This window comes from Eurosta solidaginis, chromosome 5 (assembly GCF_040869045.1).
Source record: "Eurosta solidaginis isolate ZX-2024a chromosome 5, ASM4086904v1, whole genome shotgun sequence".
Lineage (NCBI taxonomy): Eukaryota > Metazoa > Arthropoda > Insecta > Diptera > Tephritidae > Eurosta > Eurosta solidaginis.
The window spans coordinates 218,013,577-218,037,045 of record NC_090323.1 but is presented as its reverse complement, the minus strand read 5'-3'; the positions used below and the strand labels follow the sequence as shown (position 1 = coordinate 218,037,045).

The 23,469-nt window shown below is 38.4% G+C and overlaps 1 protein-coding gene across 6 annotated transcripts in view; it reads left to right on the top strand.

Annotated features, from left to right (window-relative positions):
• The window catches only part of Zn72D (Zinc-finger protein 72D), a 73,822-nt gene that overhangs the window by 25,732 nt on the left and 24,621 nt on the right, over positions 1 to 23,469 (top strand). For all 6 annotated transcript variants that reach the window (XR_010953573.1, XM_067788298.1, XM_067788296.1 and 3 more), the window contains exon 5: positions 3,959 to 4,471. Coding sequence is in view for 5 of the 6 variants with exons in the window: in XM_067788298.1 (XP_067644399.1) it covers positions 3,959 to 4,471 (513 nt within the window). In the remaining variant the exon portion in view is untranslated. The remainder of the gene's footprint in view (positions 1 to 3,958; positions 4,472 to 23,469) is intronic.

Sequence of the window (23,469 nt, the reverse complement as noted above, 5' to 3'; positions counted from 1 at the left end):
CCAAATCGTAGCTGTAAAACGGCGCTCCTATCGGTGATAGAGGATATTCGAGAACAAGTTGACAAAAATGTTTACTGCTTTCCTGGCTCTTCTCGACCATTCAAAAGCATTTGACTCGGTCGACCACACCGTTCTCTGCAAGAAGCTGGACAACCTATTTAATTTCTCCAACTGTGCAACAGCCCTAATCAGATCGTATTTGTCCGACCGAACTCAGGCAGTAAGTGTTGGTAGCAGAAAGTCTGACTTCGTCAGTGTTTTAAGAGGAGTCCCACAAGGCTCAATCCTTAGTCCCCTTTTATTTGTTTTCTATATAAACGATTTGCCTGGTGTTCTCAAGTATTGTAATATTCACATTTATGCTGACGACGTACAATTGTATATGTGCTGTCCTAGTGATCGTACCAGTTCATGTATTAATAACTTAAATTACGATTTGTGTCAAATTGGTACGTGGGCTTCTATGAACGGCTTATGTCTTAACCCTAAGAAGTCGAAATGTATAGTCATTCATAGAAGGTCACTAGATAAAAGTGGAATGGAAAATTTAATTTTAGACAACACTATTATAGAATACGTTGACACGGCAAAGAATCTTGGTGTAGTTTTTAACAAAACCTTGACATGGAAAGATCACATCTTCCGCACAGTGGGAAAACTGTATGGGATGCTTCGTACACTCTGGCTTACACAATATTTTACTCCGTTACATATTCGTCTACTAATAGCAAAAGCGTACTTAATACCTAAGCTCCTTTATGGTTGTGAGGTTTACTCTAATTGTGACTATGTATGTAATAGGAAACTTAATGTTGTTTATAACAACATTGCTAGATACGTCTATGGGTTGAAAAGACTTGACCACGTCTCTCATCATGCTTACAGGTTGCTAAACATTTCTTTCGATAACCTTATTAAACTTAAAACGCTCACTACGCTACATAAATTAATATATATGAAGGAACCTGACTATCTGTATCGGAGGCTAAATTTTCTCCAGTCGTCTAGATCTGTTCTCCTTACCCACTTCAGACATCGTATGCTAATATCTGATCGCCAGTTCTTCATTACTTCCATACGTCTTTGGAACTCGCTCCCTTCTAGACTTAGGCTTATAAGCAATGCTCTGCTCTTCAATAAAGAATTAACAAGTTTCTATAATAACCTAGACAATTAAAATACTGATTTCTTCTAAGCAAATGTACTCTATCATTCGTTTATTTATTTATTTACTATTTATTAAATATATTATTTATTGTAACCTTTTCTTAGCCATAGTCATTAGCTTTAAGTTTCAAGTTTAAATTGTTCCTATGTTATGCCTTTTACCGACTAGCACTATAAAATAATTTTTGCCAAATTGTTGTGCTGGGATGAATTGCCTAATAAATACAAATACAAATACAAATTGCTAGATATGTTTATGGGTTGAAAAGACTTGACCACGTATCACAACATGCTGAAAGGTTGCTAAACATTTCTTTCGAAAATCTTAAAAGTCAAAACACTGTCCTTCCTCCATAAGTTGATACACACGAAGGAACCTGACTCTCTATATCGTAAGCTTATTTTTCTGCAATCATCAAGATCGGTGCTTCTTCTTAAGCACATTAGATACCGCACGCTAACCTCTGAGCGCCAATTCTTTGTTACTGCAATACGTCTTTGGAACTCCCTACCTACAAGTCTTCGACTCTTAAGTAATGCTCTGCACTTCAAAAAAGAGCTAACATCATTTTTTAACGACTCTTAAATTGGATCTCAAATTGATGTTGTTAAAATGGTCATTTCTAAGTCCTTTTTCTTTCTCTGTGTCTTCTTTCTTCATTTGTTAAATACTATTCGATCTATAACCAGCCAAAGGTTATCTTCACTACTGCTGTCTTTAATATTTATTAATTACTTTTATTTAGTTTTAAGATTTACATTTACATACATAAATATTTCACTATTATCCGTTATATTTAATTTAATTTGAATAACCTAATTTATTATTATTATAAATGTTCAATTTTTTATAGCTCATGCTATTCATGACTAGCACTGTTAAATAATTTGTCAAAATTGTTGTGCTGGGAACAAATTTTCAAATAAATACATACATACATACATACGCCTTCACATATACAAGTAAGGGCTACTCCCTTTTAAAACCCTCATTAATACTTTTAATTTGATACCCATATCGTACAAACACATTCTAGAGTCACCCCTGGTCCACCCTTATTGCGATATCTCGAAAAGGCGTCCACCTATAGAACTAAGGCCCACTACGTTTTAAATAATCATTAACACCTTTCATTTGATACACAAGTCATAAAAACACATTCCAGGGTTACCCGAGGTTCATTTTGCTAAATGGTGATTTTCCCTTATTTTGTCTCCAAAGCTCTCAGCTGAGTATGTAATGTTCGGTTACACCCGAACTTAGCTTTCCTTACTTGGTCGATATCGAAAATTTCGAAAAACCGAAAAAGTGCGATAATTCATTACCAAGTACGGATGAAGCGAAGAAACTTGGTATGTGGGTTGACCTTATGACGCAGAATAGAAAATTAGTAAAATTTTGGACAATGGGCGTGGCACCGCCCACTTTTAAAAGAAGGTAATTTAAAAGCTTTGCACGCTGTAATTTGGAAGTCGGTGAAGTTATCATGATGAAATTTGGCAGGCACGTTACTCCTATTACTATATGTGGTAAAAAAAAATTTGCAAAATCGGATAACGAACACGCCCATGCTTTAAAAAAGTTATTTTAAAAGTAAAATTTTAACAAAAAATTGAATATATTTACAGTATATAAGTAATTATGTCAACATTCAACTCCAGCAATGTTATGGTGCAACAAAATACAAAAATAAAAGAAAATTTCAAAATGGGCGTGGCTCCGCCCTTTTTCAGTTAAATTGTTTAGAATACTTTTAATGCCATAAGTCGAAATCCTTGTGAGGGCATAGCTTCTATGACGATAACTATTTTCTGTGAAAATGGGCGAAATCGGTTAAAGCCACGCCCAGTTTTTCTACACTGTCTACCGTTTGTCTTTCCGCTCGGCCGTTAACACGATAACTTAACCAAAAATATATATATCTTTACTAAACTTAGTTCACGTACTTATCTGAACTCACTTTATCTTGGTATTAAAAACGCCCACTTTTTCGATATCGAAATTTCGAAAAATGAATAAAATGCCATACTTCTATACCAAATACGAAAAAAGGGATGAAACATGGTGATTGGATTGGTTTTTTGACGCAAAATATAACTTTAGAAACAATTTTGTAAAATGGGTGTGACACTTGCCATATTAAGTGGAAGAATATGAAAAAGTTCTGCAGGGCGGAATCCAAAGCCCTTGCAATCATGACATGAATACTGTTCGTGGTATTACATATATAAATAAAATAGCGGTACCCGACAAATGATGTTCTGGGTCACCCTGGTCCACATTTTGGTCGATATCTCGAAAATGCCTTCACATATACAACTAAGGTTCACTCCCATTTAAAACGCTCATTAATACCTTTAATTTGATACCCATGTCATACAAACACATTCCAGGGTTACCATAGGTTCATTTTCCTAAATGGTGATTTTCCCTTATTTTGTCCCCAAAGCTCTCAGCTGAGTATGTAATGTTTGGTTATACCCGAACTTAGCCTCCTTCCTTACTTGTAATAAATTTGCGTAAGGATCAATTTCGAGCTTCTAAAACCCACAACTGTTTTTGTTTGATAATTTCGTAACAGTGAAATTACTGTTTTGCGTATGCCTCTATCTCTTCAAACAAATTAGTTTGATCCAATAGAAGAAAAAATTTTATTTTGTGGAATAGTGTTAATATTAGTTGCGCATATGTCGACTTAAACTGCTATAGCTTATGAGATCATACATACATGTGTATATATACATATATAATGTCTTAAATCCCGATATACAAACTCATGTTATATTTAAGGTGCTCAACGTGGATTTGGTGGCCGTATGGGCAATGGTCCACCACCGTTCTTTGGAATGATGCCTGGAGGTGGTGGCGGCGGAAATATACGTCGTCCTGAGAGCACTGACGATCGTCATGCTATTGAACGTCACGCTGAAATATATCCCAAAGAAGAGGAATTACAAACTATACAACGCATTGTTTCTCATACTGAACGTGCGTTGAAATTCGTCTCGGACAAACTAGCTGAGAATACAGATGAAAAGGGGCCAACTATTAAGAAAGAAAAAACGGATAATGATAAGGTTAAGGACGGTCGCGATAATCAAATGTTGTCATTCCAAAAAGAGGCTGATAGTGGCAATGTGCGGATGTTAAAAGGCGTTATGCGTGTTGGATTTTTGGCCAAAGGTCTTCTATTGCAGGGTGACAATGCTGTAGAACTAGTGGTTTTATGCTCTGAAAAGCCTACTATTGGTCTATTAAAGCGTGTTGCTGCTGAGCTGCCAGCTAAATTAAAGGAAGTGGCAGGTATGTATACACTTAACCATACAACTTAAATATAAAATGTAATATGAAAGATGACCCTGAAGATGCCATAATGTCGAAATCGGTTTGTCATCAAATCAAATTTGACAAGGGATGACGGAAAATCGTTCCAAAATACATCAATTGTTATTCAATTATTATATTTTGTTGGGATACGAAAATTGAAAAGCAAAGTAAAAGAACTTTCTACTTGACATAAATACAAAGTACATATATATTAGGGCGGGTCAAATTGTATGGGAAAAAATTTCAGGTGCAGATCCAGTTTCTGAATCAATGGGTCATACTGAGTAATATTGTCCATGGGACCATAGGTCTGAAATAAATTTCGAGCCTCCCTAATCAAGTGAGAAAATTTTGATATAACATTTTTAAACAAAATTAGGGAGGCTCGAAATTCATTTCAGACCTATGGTCCCATGGGCAATATTACTCAGTATGACCCATAGATTCAGAAACTGGATGTGCCTTTTCAACAATAAAATTGACCCACCCTAATATATATGTATGTAAAATGTCGTTGGCAGAGCTGAAATGAAACTATCTATACAGCCAGTATGTAGTATGTTACTTCCTTTTGAAGTTTTCCCATAACCACACAATTGGACCTTTATTTCTATCGCTTCTAAATTTGTTCTACCCACTTGGAAAATTTTCAATTCAAAAGCAACAACAAAATGAGCAACATATTTCCAATAATAATAATTGAATAATAATTATTATCAATTCTTAGGCTCGCAAAATTACCTAATAAGTAAATGGCTGTTTTTAATTGTCCAGAAAATTCACCATAATAATTTCCAAAAAAATATGTCTACTTTTTAGTATATTTTTTTTTTTTGCTGTTCTTCTTTATACTTTATTTTGGACACTAAAAAGATATTAAGGTCAGTTCAATTCTTTTTAAAACATTACCTAAAAGCAGTTACAAGTAAGCGCAACAACAAATATATGTATTTCCCTGTATGGAACCGCGCAAAACTAAAGCAAGGTGTCATTACTTTGAAAGTGGAGCTTTGCTTTTGAATTGGTGAGCACATCTCTAACCGACAGGCGTGATTGAAAAGGTTTGTTTACTCATTGATGTTTTGTTACTGCACTAAACAATTATTAAAAAAAAAAAAAACAAGGAAAAGAAGTCGATAGGGATGTGGATAATAAAAACGATGCTTTTGGCTTTTAAGGCAAGGCAAGAAAAGGGAAGGAATGAAAAAAAAGAAAAGCATGGGAGAGTAAAGGAGAGATTAAAAGTCAAAACCACGCTTGCCACTTTTGGTCCATTTGGATCAAAAATGATTCCTTCCAACCCCATTTGGTCCGTTGGTCCGTTTTTTCAATTTTGGTCCTTTTTACTTTTCTGTACTTTTCTGCCATTTTTAACTGAGGTTAAAATTCACCACTCTAGCCACAATATTAGGCACACTTTCATTAACCCACATATAATTTTCAATTTACTTATGTATATGGAAATCTTACCACAAAAATTGCTCTTTCAATAAAATGTAGCAGACCAATGACATTTCATAGGAGATATTTTAGGCGAGGCATTAATAAGAAAAGTGATGGATCTAAGGACAAACACATTACACGGACTTATCAGAAAAGTAGTAGTATCCAGTTATTTCGATCGGTTATCAAACACTTTTCGTCATAGATTTTTTCACTAGTTGAGCTAAGAAAATTTTTCTCAAATGCACGTGTGCCTCTAAGAAATTTGGCAGGGCTTTCCACTGATAGAGCCATTACGATGGCCGTCGAGTTAAAATTTGAATTGAAAACGTAAGTAAAATAATGAAACTAATTGGTTTTATGTTTGGCAAAACTTTCAAAATTTTTTAAAAAGAACTCATATGTAAAAATTGCAGGAGTGTTGTAGTGTTCCCGGAGTATTGTGGTGTTAAGGTACGCCGAATACTTGAAAACTAAGTAGCTTGTTATAAGAAATATTTTAACTGTAAGTAAGGCAGGAATACTTCTTGAAAGCGGTAACTTTATAAATGAACAACGAATCGAGATTGAACAAATTTACTTTTATATTCAGATTTTAAAGCAAATGTAAAAAAGATTTGATTTCGAAAGAAGTGTTTTGTGTTTTATTCTCGTAGGTACAGAACCCCATAAACTTCAATAACAACGCTGTTAACTAATTTCTAGTACCTACTTAAATGTAATCAGGTTCCGTTATTGCACAGTTGAAACTTCTAAGACGTTTGATTTTTAATCTGAAGCCTGGGGCTAGATTCAGTAATTGTGAGTTTTTCAAAAATCACACTTACTAAATCTAGGCTTTGCCATCACCATGTAAGCATCATTTATGATTTACTGAGTTTGCTCATAGTTCGGCTACACCAAAACGCAAATATTTGAGCCTTTTCTTACCAAAGCCTAACTGCGCTATATATCTTATTTCCTTCCAATTAACAACATAATGCTGGAACTAAGAGCTTTGTCAGCAAAACTACATTCAAAACATAGAGTTAGTGAAGGCATAGACTTATCCCAGAAATTTGAAAATATAATACGTAAAAGTAGTGTTTTTGTTTGGAAACCATGGAAACATCCTGAAATTTTATATTTAACAACGACTACGGCACTTGTTAATTGCTTGTATCACAATCAAATAAAACAAAAATTTGGTCCTTTTTTCTGAGATTTGGTCCTTTTTTTCGAAGAATTTTGGTCCCAAATGAAAACATAGTGTGGCAACCGTGGTAAAAATGGAAGCCGAAACCGGATAACGTGTGATCAATATGTTTGTTATCGATAAAATAACTTGCCGGCGAGTTATCAATTTGTTTTGAAGTGCTATAAACCTGCTATCGATAGCAAAGGTTATCAATGAGTTATAAATGCTTGAACGAGTCATATGCTTGCTGGCAACGGCACAAAAAATGCTGCTGGTAACCATAGCAACGGGTGGTGGTGTGCGTATCGGGTGATTGTCGTTTCCCCGGCCACCACACAAGTAGAAATCATCAAGCGCCATTTGTATTGCAAATTCGTAGCGTGCAGACGTAAACATGTCATCGGATGACGAGTTTTTATTGCTTGTAAATTTTGCGAATTTTCATAACAATTTTTGAACTTTTTTCTAAGAATTTTTCGAGTATGCAGTTATGTAGCTTATTCAATTTTAATATAATAAGGTGCTAATCTTTAGCCACTAAGAAAATTACCTGATTTTTGGCAAATTTTTTTCCATCAGATCTTTGCATTCGTAGGTTTCAATAAACCGCAACGTAAAATCTTTTTCTTCCGCGAACTTGCTCATTTCACGGTCTTACAAAACTAACACACTAATGCATGTCAATCACGTTGGCCACGATCAAATAGACCAGTTGGCAAGCGAAAAAATCTAAAAATTTTGATTTTCATCAACGCGCAGCCGACAACAAGTACGTGTGAGCACGACTACCGCCGATCGCCCGTTGCTATGGTTACCAGCAGTATTTTTTGACCGTTGCTAGCCAACAATAGGTTTATTATTGAAAACCTATCAATTGCCGTCTTCCAGTGAGTTTTACAGCTCCGGCTCACGCTCAATTCTCATTTACATGCAAAATTATTTATCTGGCTCAGGATTTTGCCACCGGATGATGGCAAATTTTCTTTCAAAGTTCTCAATTATTTATCGTTAAGTAATCGATGTTGTAAAAAGTTATCGATTTGTTATCGGAGTGTTACCAATTTTATTTATATATTAGTCTATAAATTTCACAATTAATCACACTATATATGTCTAAAAATAGAATTCACAAAGTGATAGAAATTTATGCTTTACAATATAAATATAATAATACGGTAAGTCCCTTAGTGCGAAAATAAGAAATTGGCTTTGAATGGATTCTAATTTGTCACAGTGGGCCTGATAATGTGGGTTCCAGATTATCGAAGCACATTCCAATATTGGCCTCACCAAAGCTATAGCGTTTTATTAATAAATGGATTATTGAATTCTTTAAACCAGCGTTTGACGAATGCCAACGTTTCTTTGGCACTGTTAACGCAGCATTCTAGGTGCAGTTTAAAGTCGAGTTTAAGGTCCATTGTAACGTCATTGTTTGCTAGACTTGCTTCATGTTATAATCATCAATCATATACTCGTGGGATTGGTAGGATTTCCTTGTGAAGCACATAAACTTGCACTTGTTGTTGTTGTGTTAACAGTGCTTCGTCCCATTCAATGGGTGCGATCACTCACGAATTGTTATCAAAGTCTTCTAACGGAAGTTCAAGGAAACTGGTAGTTTCAATAGATTCCACATTACAATTGAAAAGATGGGTGGTGTCATATGGGACCACATCAAATGCAGGACATATAAATAAAAATAGTCTCAGCAAAAAATTATGGTTAAGGTTTGTGGTCATAGTTTTGTACGGTACCATACAGGTCAATTTAAAATTGTTTGTTGTTGTGCTTACTTTTCAACTGCTTTAAATAATTGACTGTCAATGACTATTTCATATATAAAAAAAACCATTTCTTTACAGTTAACAGCCATAAGGAAACAAAAAAATCCATATAAAATTACACTCAAGAAATGCTTAAGAAAAATTTCGTCTGTCAAATTTTATTTTGCAGTACGCATCTCTAACGGTATTTCTACTACTATTTTCTAAAGATTTTTAGGAACAAACTCACACGGCAACTCTTGTTTTGCTAAGAAATAATTGATTGTGCATTGTTTTTTAAAGAAAAAGTGACATCTCAGACTGCAAACAAGCAAAGTTAAATAAACATTCATTCAAATCAATTAAAATTCAATATTCTATCAGTAAGGCCCGGTTTTTCAGTACAAGTTCAACTCAGTTTGTCAGTTAAACCACGCCTAACCTTATTCTGCAGTTTTCCAGTCTACTTTAACTGAATTTTAAGCTTAGCTTAACCGGCCGATCTGGCAGGGTTAAACTCTAGTTAACTTATCAGTTATTTGCGTTCGGCCGAAATGGCGTCGAATATACCCAACAAGCATTTGGGCTTGAGTGCCATTAGAGTTTATGTTGATAACTAGCATACCTCTAAAATCTCAAGAGTTGTTTCGTAACAGTGGCTGAACTCGAGAATCATAGCGTACTCACAAAAGATGGAATTTTTTATAAAACAAAAAATGCTATTATTTAAGTTGAACAAATGTAATATCCAACTTGTGGTTGTCTAACTGGACTCGAATGTAAGATTCCATATTACAGTATTTTGACGAAAATAAAATAAAATATGTGTAATTCATTTTTAATTAATTACGCTTCATGACTGCTAACAACCAAGTGTTTATTTCTCACAATGAACAGCTGATGGTTTTGGTGATACCATCTGGGAGATTTTTTTTCAACTCCACCTCAACTTGATGTCCAGTGTAGGATATCAACTAGAGAAATGTGTTGAAGATTCATTTGAGAACTGTACATTTCTCAAAATCTCTCGTAAGTTGAATAATAGCCGTATTTTTTTTTACACACGTATACGTTTGCGTTTGCACGTAAAAAACGCATATCCTCGCTTAGATAACCTTTAGGCGACCCATCTAGCGACAGTTTTTAAATAAGTAGCTACAGAACATGTTGTACCGAAAATCGCAGACACAAACCTCTGGTGGCCATAGTATATAACATATAGCTGAATCTGCTGCGATGAATAGTGGACACACACCATTTTTAGAGGTGAAAAAATACTCATATTTCAGTTATATCGGAGTATAATGCGTATGAAATTTAGTAGTACTAATTTTATGCGCAGCAATTTCAGAAGAATAGATAAAGTTTAACGATAGCAGTCCATATAAAGTTTAAGCTTAAACGTACATAGAGGCAAAAAAAACACACCTTATAATTAATAAAATAATCACCCCTATTCTGCATTTCGCCTTGGATTGAAATTTTTTCGATTTGGCAACTTTGGTATTCTGTGTTCCAATCTCTTTCGATCCAACTTCGAATCGTTCGATTTTGTGTATTCTGCATTTCGATCGTAGCTCCGTTTTTCTAAGTTGCAAATTTGTTGGCGGAAAAATATTTTCTTTTTATTTTTTTATTAATTTATAACAGAATTTTAACAAAAATGTAAGTAAAACTTGTTGAGAAACGTAAAAGGCTTGATGTTGATTGTTTTTTATATGTTTCCAACACAAGCGCAGTATGAAACGTTGACCAGTTTAATGGCAACAAAGCGGGATACGATGACTCCTGGGAAGCCAGCCTTCGCATAAAAGTCTTGCTTCGCTTGTATTTTCTCCTCTTCACTTTGTTCAAATGTTATCCACTGAGGGCATAATTTTGGTTGCATTACATCCAGAAACGTAGACAGTGACTTTGACACTGTTGACTCTCCCATTCCTACATTATAATCCGCCGCCCCTATTCCATGCTGGTGTTGTTGTTGTAGCAATGCTCGCCCCACCTAATAGCCGCGACCGATCACAAATTGTCATCAATATCCTCTAACGGGAGTCCAAGGAAACTTGCCGTTTCAACAGGGGTGGACCATAAGGAAAGGGGTGTTAGAGGCGTTGGTTCCACATTACAATTAAAGAGATGGTTGGTGTCATGTGGGGACACATTGCAAGCGGGGCATACATTTTGTATGTCGGGGTTGATTCTGGATAGGTAAGAGTTTAACCTGTTACAGTATCCAGAACGAAGTTGAGCAAGAGTGACACGCGTTTCCCTGGGGAGTATGCGTTCCTCTTCCGCGAGTTCTGGATATTTTTCTTCAAGTACTGGATTCACCGGGCAATTCCCGACATAAAGGTCCGACGCCTGTCTATGGAGTTCACCAAGGACCTGCTTGTGTTTTTTCGCATCATACGGCTGGGTTCTCAGGTGCCGTATTTCCTCAAAATGCTTACGGAGATGACTCCTTAGGCCCCTAGGCGGTGCTGGTTCGTCAATCAGATGTCTGTTGGGATGCCCAGGTTTCTGGGTATTCAACAGAAACTGTTTGGTCAGCTTCTGTTGAATACCCAGAAACCTGGGCATGCTGGTAACTGCCTTCTGCAAAAAATCTCAAAGCAGCTACTACAATATTAAAGGCAGATGTCGATGCCGAAGTCCTTGCACGAATTTGCCCCGCAAAAGTATATAACACATACTTGAAAACATCCTTATTAAGTCGAAAGTTTTTTTAAACCTAAATAAGAAAATAAGTCATTAAACTTTACCACTTATAAGTAAAATTTCTTACAATTCATCACTCATCTCAAATGGATTACACAAATCTCGCAATATTTTCCTTTCCATTCTCGCCTGGCCATTTTCGTATGCGTTGCTTTCCAACTCTACAAATAATGCCGCGGCTATTGATTCCATTATAATAGACAGCTACAATTTGTGCCTGTTCGTTGGGTCCAGTTATATGCCAAAGCAAGCTGCCGGAGTAGAGGAAGGTGAAGCTTGCCCAAGGGCGCCCAGTCCCAAGGCCACAACAGCAATTGCGTCCTGGCCTTCCACAACCTAGGCGTAGTCACCCGTCACTTACCCCTAGAGTGGCGGCGTCACCCCTCATGCACTTCAGAATTCTGCAGTTCAACTGTAATGGACTAACTGGGAAGATTACGGAGATAGTCGATTTCATGAAGCGGCACAACATCCGCATTGCTGCGATTCAAGAGACTAAACTTACAGCAAGATCTGCATTGCAGACCTGCTCTGGTTATAATGTCCACAGGAAAGACCGCGGGGACAATGTCTTAGAACGTCAAGGCCTATCTGTCCGGTCAGGCGATGCAAATCTAGAAATCATCAACATCTACATCCCTCCTGTCACCTGTTGCCCTAGTGGATACCGCCCTAATATCGAGGCCTTACTCACTGGCAACAATCGCATTATCTTAGGCGATTTCAATGCCCATCACGACCTATGGCATTCAAACTTGCGGGCGGACAGTAGGGGTGAGATGTTGGCGGATCAAATAGACGCAACGACGTTCTGCACAATAAACGGAGACGCCCCCACACGTATGGTAGGAAGCTGTCATAGCTCGCCAGATATCTCAATCGTGAGAGCAGAACTCGTAAACTGCGTCAACTGACAGCCGATGGTAACATTGGCATCCGACCACCTGCCCATACTTATTTCGTTCGAGCGTACCGCCGACTTCATCGTCACCGAAAAACGCACTTTCATAAAAAAAAACATCTCAGACTGCAAACAAGCAAAGTTAAATAAACATTCATTCAAATCAATTAAAATTCAATATTCTATCAGTAAGGCCCGGTTTTTCAGTACAAGTTCAACTCAGTTTGTCAGTTAAACTACGCCTAACCTTATTCTGCAGTTTTCCAGTCTACTTTAACTGAATTTTAAGCTTAGCTTAACCGGCCGATCTGGCAGGGTTAAACTCTAGTTAACTTATCAGTTATTTGCGTTCGGCCGAAATGGCGTCGAATATACCCAACAAGCATTTGGGCTTGAGTGCCATTAGAGTGTATGTTGATAACTAGCATACCTCTAAAATCTCAAGAGTTGTTTCGTAACAGTGGCTGAACTCGAGAATCATAGCGTACTCACAAAAGATGGAATTTTTTATAAAACAAAAAATGCTATTATTTAAGTTGAACAAATGTAATATCCAACTTGTGGTTGTCTAACTGGACTCGAATGTAAGATTCCATATTACAGTATTTTGACGAAAATAAAATAAAATATGTGTAATTCATTTTTAATTAATTACGCTTCATGACTGCTAACAACCAAGTGTTTATTTCTCACAATGAACAGCTGATGGTTTTGGTGATACCATCTGGGAGATTTTTTTTCAACTCCACCTCAACTTGATGTCCAGTGTAGGATATCAACTAGAGAAATGTGTTGAAGATTCATTTGAGAACTGTACATTTCTCAAAATCTCTCGTAAGTTGAATAATAGCCGTATTTTTTTTACACACGTATACGTTTACGTTTGCGCGTAAAAAACGCATATCCTCGCTTAGATAACCTTTAGGCGACCCATCTAGCGACAGTTTTTAAATAAGTAGCTACAGAACATGTTGTACCGAAAATCGCAGACACAAACCTCTGGTGGCCATAGTATATAACATATAGCTGAATCTGCTGCGATGAATAGTGGACACACACCATTTTTAGAGGTGAAAAAATACTCATATTTCAGTTATATCGGAGTATAATGCGTATGAAATTTAGTAGTACTAATTTTATGCGCAGCCATTTCAGAAGAATAGATAAAGTTTAACGATAGCAGTCCATATAAAGTTTAAGCTTAAACGTACATAGAAGCAAAAAAAACACACCTTATAATTAATAAAATAATCACCCCTATTCTGCATTTCGCCTTGGATTGAAATTTTTTCGATTTGGCAACTTTGGTATTCTGTGTTCCAATCTCTTTCGATCCAATTCGAATCGTTCGATTTTGTGTATTCTGCATTTCGATCGTAGCTCCGTTTTTCTAAGTTGCAAATTTGTTGGCGGAAAAATATTTTCTTTTTATTTTTTTATTAATTTATAACAGAATTTTAACAAAAATGTAAGTAAAACTTGTTGAGAAACGTAAAAGGCTTGATGTTGATTGTTTTTTATATGTTTCCAACACAAGCGCAGTATGAAACGTTGACCAGTTTAATGGCAACAAAGCGGGATATGATGACTCCTGGGAAGCCAGCCTTCGCATAAAAGTCTTGCTTCGCTTGTATTTTCTCCTCTTCACTTTGTTCAAATGTTATCCACTGAGGGCATAATTTTGGTTGCATTACATCCAGAAACGTAGACAGTGACTTTGACACTGTTGACTCTCCCATTCCTACATTATAATCCGCCGCCCCTATTCCATGCTGGTGTTGTTGTTGTAGCAATGCTCGCCCCACCTAATAGCCGCGACCGATCACAAATTGTCATCAATATCCTCTAACGGGAGTCCAAGGAAACTTGCCGTTTCAACAGGGGTGGACCATAAGGAAAGGGGTGTTAGAGGCGTTGGTTCCACATTACAATTAAAGAGATGGTTGGTGTCATGTGGGGACACATTGCAAGCGAGGCATACATTTTGTATGTCGGGTTGATTCTGGATAGGTAAGAGTTTAACCTGTTACAGTATCCAGAACGAAGTTGAGCAAGAGTGACACGCGTTTCCCTGGGGAGTATGCGTTCCTCTTCCGCGAGTTCTGGATATTTTTCTTCAAGTACTGGATTCACCGGGCAATTCCTGACATAAAGGTCCGACGCCTGTCTATGGAGTTCACCAAGGACCTGCTTGTGTTTTTTCGCATCATACGGCTGGGTTCTCAGGTGCCGTATTTCTTCAAAATGCTTACGGAGATGACTCCTTAGGCCCCTAGGCGGTGCTGGTTCGTCAATCAGATGTCTGTTGGGATGCCCAGGTTTCTGGGTATTCAACAGAAACTGTTTGGTCAGCTTCTGTTGAATACCCAGAAACCTGGGCATGCTGGTAACTGCCTTCTGCAAAAAATCTCAAAGCAGCTACTACAATATTAAAGGCAGATGTCGATGCCGAAGTCCTTGCACGAATTTGCCCGCAAAAGTATCTAACACATACTTGAAAACATCCTTATTAAGTCGAAAGTTTTTTTTTAAACCTAAATAAGAAAATAAGTCATTAAACTTTACCACTTATAAGTCAAATTTCTTACAATTCATCACTCATCTCAAATGGATTACACAAATCTCGCAATATTTGCCTTTCCATTCTCGCCTGGCCATTTTCGTATGCGTTGCTTTCCAACTCTATGCCGCGGCTATTGATTCCATTATAATAGACAGCTATAATTTGTGCCTGTTCGTTGGGTCCAGTTATATGCCAAAGCAAGCTGCCGGAGTAGAGGAAGGTGAAGCTTGCCCAAGGGCGCCCAGTCCCAAGGCCACAACAGCAATTGCGTCCTGGCTTTCCACAACCTAGGCGTAGTCACCCGTCACTTACCCCTAGAGTGGCGCCGTCACCCCTCATGCACTTCAGAATTCTGCAGTTTAACTGTAATGGACTAACTGGGAAGATTACGGAGATAGTCGATTTCATGAAGCGGCACAACATCCGCATTGCTGCGATTCAAGAGACTAAACTCACAGCAAGATCTGCATTGCAGACCTGCTCTGGTTATAATATCCACAGGAAAGACCGCGAGAGCGGAAATGGAGGCGGCCTCGCGTTTATCATACACCACTCTGTGCAATATTATATATTTGATCCTGGCATCGACCGCAGGGACAATGTCTTATAACGTCAAGGCCTATCTGTCCGGTCAGGCGATGCAAATCTAGAAATCATCAACATCTACATCCCTCCTGTCACCTGTTGCCCCAGTGGATACCGCCCTAATATCGAGGCCTTACTCACTGGCAACAATCGCATTATCTTAGGCGATTTCAATGCCCATCACGACCTATGGCATTCAAACTTGCGGGCGGACAGTAGGGGTGAGATGTTGGCGGATCAAATAGACGCAACGACGTTCTGCACAATAAACGGAGACGCCCCCACACGTATGGTAGGAAGCTGTCATAGCTCGCCAGATATCTCAATCGTGAGCGCAGAAGTCGTAAACTGCGTCAACTGGCAGCCGATGGTAACATTGGCATCCGACCACCTGCCCATACTTATTTCGTTCGAGCGTACCCCCGACTTCATCGTCACCGAAAAACGCACTTTCATAAACTTCAAAAAAGGAAAGTGGGAAGAATATAAATCTGCAACAGACAGCAGCTTTGCTGCCCTCCCTATCCCGACTGATGCCCGCCAAGGGGAGCGTGCCTTCCGTAAGGTCATTTAATCCGCCTCGGCACATTTCATTCCCGCCGGGAGAATTCCCGAAATCCGGCCCCACTTCCCGGCGGAGGCCGCGAGCTTAGCGAGGGAACGCGACCTTATAAGACAGCTTGATCCAGGCGACCCCCAAATAAGGGACATAAACCAACGCATCAGATTGCTTGTGGACGAACACAAGCGGGCGAAATGGGAAGAGCACCTAAGAGGCTGTAACCTCTCTACCGGTGTAGGTAAACTTTGGTCCACCGTAAAGTCCCTATCGAATCCGACTAAGCACAAAGACAAAGTTTCCATCGCCTTTGGCGATAAGGTGCTGTCGGATGCAAAAAAATGCGCGAGCGCTTTCTGCCGACAATATATAATGCATCCTACGGTCGACAAAGATAGACGGAGAGCCAATAGACACGCACATAAACACAAACTCAGCGCGTCACCAATTACCATCACCGCTAGAGAGGTTGAGGACGCCATTGGTCGCGCTAAACCATCCAAAGCAGTGGGCCCAGACGGCATAGCCATGCCGATGCTTAAAAACCTAGGGAAAGAGGGTTTCAAATATTTAGCGCATGTCTTCAACCTGTCTCTTTCCACCTTTGTCATACCCGAGAAATGGAAAATGGCCAAGGTGGTCCCGCTACTAAAGCCTGGGAAACCAGCTAACGTAGGTGAGTCATATCGTCCGATATCTCTCCTATCGCCAGTGGCAAAGACGTTTGAAGCCATTTTGCTCCCTTATTTCCAAGCACATTTGCAGCTAGCCCCTCATCAGCATGGCTTCAGAAAACTCCATAGCACTACCTCCGCGCTAAATGTCATTAGCACCCAGATAAATTGCGGTTTGAATCAATATGCCCACCATAGAACAGTACTCGTAGCGTTAGACCTATCAAAAGCTTTTGATACGGTCAACCATGGCTCGTTACTGCAAGACCTGGAAGGGTCTACCCTTCCCCCATGTCTTAAAAGGTGGACCGCAAATTATCTGGGTGGTCGGCAGGCATCGGTGCAATTCAGAAACGAAACATCAAAACATAGGAGAATTAAACAAGGGGTGCCACAGGGTGGTGTCCTATCCCCGCTTTTGTTTAATTTCTACATATCTAAGCTACCTTCACCACCGGAAGGAGTCACAATCGTTTCCTACGCCGATGACTGCACAATAATGGCTACAGGCCCAGGCCCAGAGATCGATGAGCTATGCAATAAAATTTACAACATGGACGCCCCAAATGTCGACCATATTGAACATCCACGTCGATGGCACTACGCTACCGACTGTCCTACACCCCAAAATCTTGGGTGTGACGTTTGATCAGGATCTACATTTTGGTGCGCACGCAACCGCAATTGTTCCAAGAATTCAGAGCCGTAATAAAATCCTCAAATCCCTTGCTGGCAGTACCTGGGGAAAAGATAAAGAAACGCTCTTGACCACATACAAAGCAATTAGGCAGCCGATTACGTGCTACGCGTCACCCATATGGTCGCCAAGCCTAAAAACCACCCACTGGAAGAAACTACAGGCCTGCCAAAATACTGCTCTCAGAATCGCCACGGGTTGTCTTCTTATGTCCCCAGAACACCATCTGCATAATGAGGCGAGAATACTCCCCATCAGGGAGAGAAATGAGATGCTGACCAAACAGTTTCTGTTGAATACCCAGAAACCTGGGCATCCCAACAGACATCTGATTGACGAACCAGCACCGCCTAGGGGCCTAAGGAATCATCTCCGTAAGCATTTTGAGGAAATACGGCACCTGAGAACCCAGCCGTATGAAGCGAAAAAATACAAGCAGGTCCTTGGTGAACTCCATAGACAGGCGTCGGACCTTTATGTCGGGAATTGACCGGTGAATCCAGTGCTTGAAGAAAATTATCCAGTACTCGCTGAAGAGGAACGCATACTCCCCAGGGAAGCCCGTGTCACTCTTGCTCAACTTCGTTCTGGATACTGTAATAGGCTAAACTCTTACCTATCCAGAATCAACCCCGACATACAAAATGTATGCCCCACTTGCAATGTGTCCCCACATGACACCAACCATCTCTTTAATTGTAATGTGGAACCAACGCCTCTAACACCCCTTTCCTTATGGTCCACCCCTGTTGAAACGGCAAGTTTCCTTGGACTCCCGTTAGAGGACATTGATGACAATTTGTGATCGGTCGCTGCTATTAGGTGGGGCGAGCATTGCTACAACAACAACAACAACAACAACAGGAAGGTGAAGCGAAAACGTAAACAATCCTTGCGGAAAGAATAAATAAATCTTCATAAAGTATTTTAGGCCAGTGCAATGAAATTAGCATCCATAAAATTCAGAAAATGTTAACTATATTCGTGCAGGAATCCGTTTTAACACAACTTGATGGTCACGGCAGGGAATTGGCCAAAAGAACGACAAAAACACACTTACAATTATGAAAGCACTTCTCTCAAAAAATATAACACTGCGGCAATATTGCTTTTTTTTGTACAAAATGGCGTGGAAAATAAAATATAAACGTTTTTCAGTGTTTTTTTTTACAAATTTTCTTTAATTTATTTTGTTCCAATGTTCACACATTTTGTAAAAACAGCTGATTTCGAAAAATCATTTGCTCTTCCTCTTCTCGTTACAATTCCGTCGTAATGCAGAATACCCAACTTCGATTAAAGCGGAGCGTAGAATGGGAACGTAATCGAAATGCAGAATAGGGGTGAATATTGTAACGAACATTGTGCAATTCCGCTTATTTGCAACGTTCTACTAACGTTCGTATCGCTAAACTGTTGAATAAATAACTCTAATATTCAATAATGCAAAATGGCCTTTATTAAAGTACTTCACAATAACACTGATATTTCACAACCAATAGCTTGTTTCAAACTGATTTTCCATGCCTCAGCTGGTGCTGCTTTTATACTCTTCGGTTTCCGCGTTTGCATATTTCTAGGGGTTTCTAGAATTTACTACTTGTTTACCAGCTATAAACTACAGATGCACGTTTATATCTTCTCATATGCGGGTGTATATGTGAGTGATACTTGCACAAATGATTGCCTACTTTTATAAGCATCTCAGATATATACATGTGTATGTATGAGAAATACTTTGCTGATGATTGCATACTTTTGTGAGTATCTCTCCGCTGCTGGCATGTACATATGTGTAGACATAATAATTGGTTTGTTTATGTACATACAAGTCACTGCTTAGTATCGGATTAGAGATGATAGTATCCCTTAGTGATGCTAATATTCGTCACAATATTAATGACGTTTGAGATCAACTCGAAAACTCTTATTTTTAAAAAAATTTCTCAAAGTTTGGTAGTGATTGGAGAATGAAGTTGGATATCAACTCGAGAACTATCTGGTTTAAAAATAATTAAATAATGATGTTGGATATGACTTCCGGAACTAGATATATATTTCCCTGGAGAATTTTTTTCCATGTTGGTTGGGTAAACAAAATCCAGCTGTTGCCGTACCCACAAATTATCTCGATAATAAAAAACCAATGTGGCCGCACAAAAAAGCCAACCCCAAAGGCGGTGTTAAACTGTGACTGAAAAACTGCTTAGTAGTTTAACTGGAGTTTAAATTTGACTAGAGTTTAAGCAAACTTAGCTTAAGCTTAGTTTAACCAACTACTGAAAACCGGGCCTAATGCGTTACGTTAAGCGTTAATTTAGAAATGCATATAGCCCCTTAGCTTGAAAAATGCAGCCAATTATATATTTGAATTGAATTTGTTGCTTTTGTTGTAACAAGGCTGTATTTTAACGTTCAAAAAAAGGTATAAAAAACAACAAGAAAGTACGAAAAAGAAAAAAAAATGAAAATAATAAAAACAATGGGATCAAAAAAGATGTTTATACAATTTTAATGTCCCTATTCGTCCGGAACATTCAATAAAATTTTCATCAAATAAAAATTTGCGAAATTTTTTATTTGTTTTGGTTTTTTTTTTTGTTTTAAATTCACGTATTCTAGACAATACACATTTTTTCCGGACGATGACCACTTCCAAAATCGAATGACATTACTATTATAAAAAGTCGGTTTATTTCCACTTCTGAGTGGAACATCATCCCATTTTGGCTGTCAGTTCAAAAACGCCCCATCATAATCCTTTTGGAAAAACAACCTATCTGAGGATTTCTTGCATTAATCGCGCTATCCGAATGCTCAGACAGCGTTTTTGAAAACATTCTGAGAAAGAGCTTTTTTGAATAAAATTTTGAGGTAGGGCTTTCTTCAAAAGTTTTCTGAGATAGAGCGCTTTTGAAACGATGATGTTCCGCAAAGCAGCCGCTATGTTTTATGAATACAACATTTTTTTTATCAAAATAATTCTATATATCAATAAGAATAGATCATTTAAATTGCTTTATTCGTCTCCCGTATTACATACAGTCGTGATCACATAATTAAGGAAATCCAATGTTTAAATCAAAATACATATTAGTACAGTGCAAATATCTCAACTATTATTACAATATCGGCAAAATGGAGAAATCGATGTTTCATTCGATGAGTCGTTCGTATGTTCTCCATGCGATGTGTCGTTGTATGTATTAACGACTAAGAAACTTCCCGAAGGTTTTGGGGAATGTTATCGATGTTGATAGTCCTTTGCCGGATATAGATCCAGTACGTTCCGGTAACAAGCACCATTAAGGTACAGGCTGGACCATCTCGGGAACGATTAATATGACTACTTTAAACCTTCTTGACCACACCACCCCCACCCCCTGGTTCCATGACGAACTTGGAATTGCCAGAGCCTTGTCTGCTAAATATGTATTTGATACATTCATATTTGTAACGGGATTCCCTTGGCGTAGGTGAGGTTGACAATTGGGTTGCGGAAGCTAGGGAGCTTTGTGTATTGCGCTTATCAACCCCTTAAATCACTGTTGAAACGACTAGTTTCCTTGGACTCCCGTTGGAAGACTTTGATGACAATTTGTGAGTGGTCGCACCTGTTGAATGGGCGATGCACTGTTAACATAACACCAACAGACTTCAAACGTATTTCAGCCAAAAAAATGCCGTTAGAGTCAACATAAAGCATTTAGGTGCCGCTAATTCCTAGAAAGAACTGTAAGTGTAATACACCCCAGATTGGAAGAAAAGCTTGACCTAAACCTCCTCGGAGATATATCGTGCCAAGTTATTATTGTTATTAAGGCATAATTTCTTGATTTCTTAAATTATCTTCATAGCTGTATATATGTATGATATTTATAAATTGGTGAAAAAGTCTTGAAATAGTATGTTTCTATGAATTAAGCGATAGGCCCCAATATATAGAGTAGAACATTGTTGCCTAGTTATGTGACCACAATTGAATACACAAATTCTTGGATAGTAACACATATATATATAGCGTTTTCTGATTAAAAAACACTAAACTTATAAAAGGTTTGAAGTATTTTTACAGCCCAATAGCAACAGGAACGCTTAAATTTTGCTTCACTCGTAGACAGTAATACAGCGGCCGCATCGTGTTATACGATCACGTAAGTTCGATCGTAATTATACTAGCTGTCTCGTCCGAAGATATCAATATATCGTAGTAACGCCAGTTGCCAGATCTAGCCACAATATTTCACCATTCTAAAAGAATTTTATAGAATTCCCACATCAGTTGGCAACCCCTTACCTGAGCCGCCATCTTTTCTTCATTAAGTTAACAAATCCCGACAAATCGAAATAAGGGAGCTTACCAAAATTGCTCATGAATATTATTTCTGGCAAATGTCTCAAATTTTATCGTCCATCCTGCCGCCTTACGGATGGTTTCAACATCCACCCCATTTCTAATCGCCGCTGAAGTTGCTGCATGACGCGTGCTATGCGCTGTAAACTGATTTATGTCCAGTCCACTTTCCTGCATGACTTGCTTTATCCATCTGCGAATTGTTTACGATAATGCTTTCCGATGAGGCTTCTTAAAAGTAATGAAGATACCGTTTTCGCTTTGGCTTCTTAAACTATTTGTTCCATAAATGTATGCCTGTAGGGTCGAAACTGGGCATATTACATCGTTCTCACTGAATGCCGAGATGATCAGATTGGGTTGCACGCCGCATACCGACATCGTCTTGATTTTATCAGGAATTTTTATCGCTACTAACCCCGCTTTAAAACTTATGTTTGAAAAACTTATTTTGGATAAAGACTGCACCTTTTGCGCTGTCACCAAAGCGAATAGGATAGCAATTTTTCTCGATAGCTGACCGAGGTCTAATTTATCACTCGGTCCCAAACTTGTAAGGAAGTCTAATACTATACTAGGATCCTATCTCTGATTGTATTTGGGATGTTGCGGCTTGAGTACCGATACCCCTTTACAGAACCTTTTTATTGTTGGATCCTTGCCAATATCCCACTTGGAAAATAATGATATAGCCGTTCTGTAGGTATTCAGCGTTCCATATTTGTTTTCGCCGGTTGCTAATGGTGATAAAAATTCCATTACTGCCGACACTGTCGGCTGAAAAGGAGAAAGTTGTTTGGCTTGGCAAAACTTATACCAGGAAGTTATTGGCTTCCTGTACTGCTTCAGCGTGTTTTCAGATAACGATGCTAAAATGTATTGCAGATTCCTCTGGTGCTTGTTTGCTAATGAATGTTTCCCTGATAATTTGCCTGCAATTGTGGTGACTTCCAAAGTCGGGTGATATTCCCGGAAAGGAGAACGTAGAAGATGAATATCTCTTTCAAAGTCGATAGGTTCATTCACCAGCGAATCATTAAAAAGTGGAAACCAAGGTTTTGAGGGCCAATTTGGTACTATCAGAATACCCTACGCCTTGTCATTGATTATTTTTCTTATTACTTTTAAAATGAGCGCAAATGGGGGAAAAAGCATACAATTTAAGATTAGTCCATATATTTTTGTCGCCTTAGGGTCTGGAAACCATGAAAAGAAAATTGGACATTTTGTATTTACATTTGTTGCAAACAAGTCGAATTTTGATCGGCCAAATTTATGTTCAATTTCCTCAAACGCATACTCCGCCAACTCCCATTCCGTTTCTTCTGATTTAATATATGTTGCTTGGACTCACAACTTTCTTTTTTGGCACCATTGCCAAATTTCTTTACTAAGTGCGGACAGTTTTGGATACTGAATGCTACCCATTTTGTTTACATAACTAATTGCGGTTGAGATGTCTATTCTTAGCAATATTTCAGTCGACCTTAAGTTTGTTGCAAAACATTTTAATCCGTAGAATGCTGCCCTTAGCTCA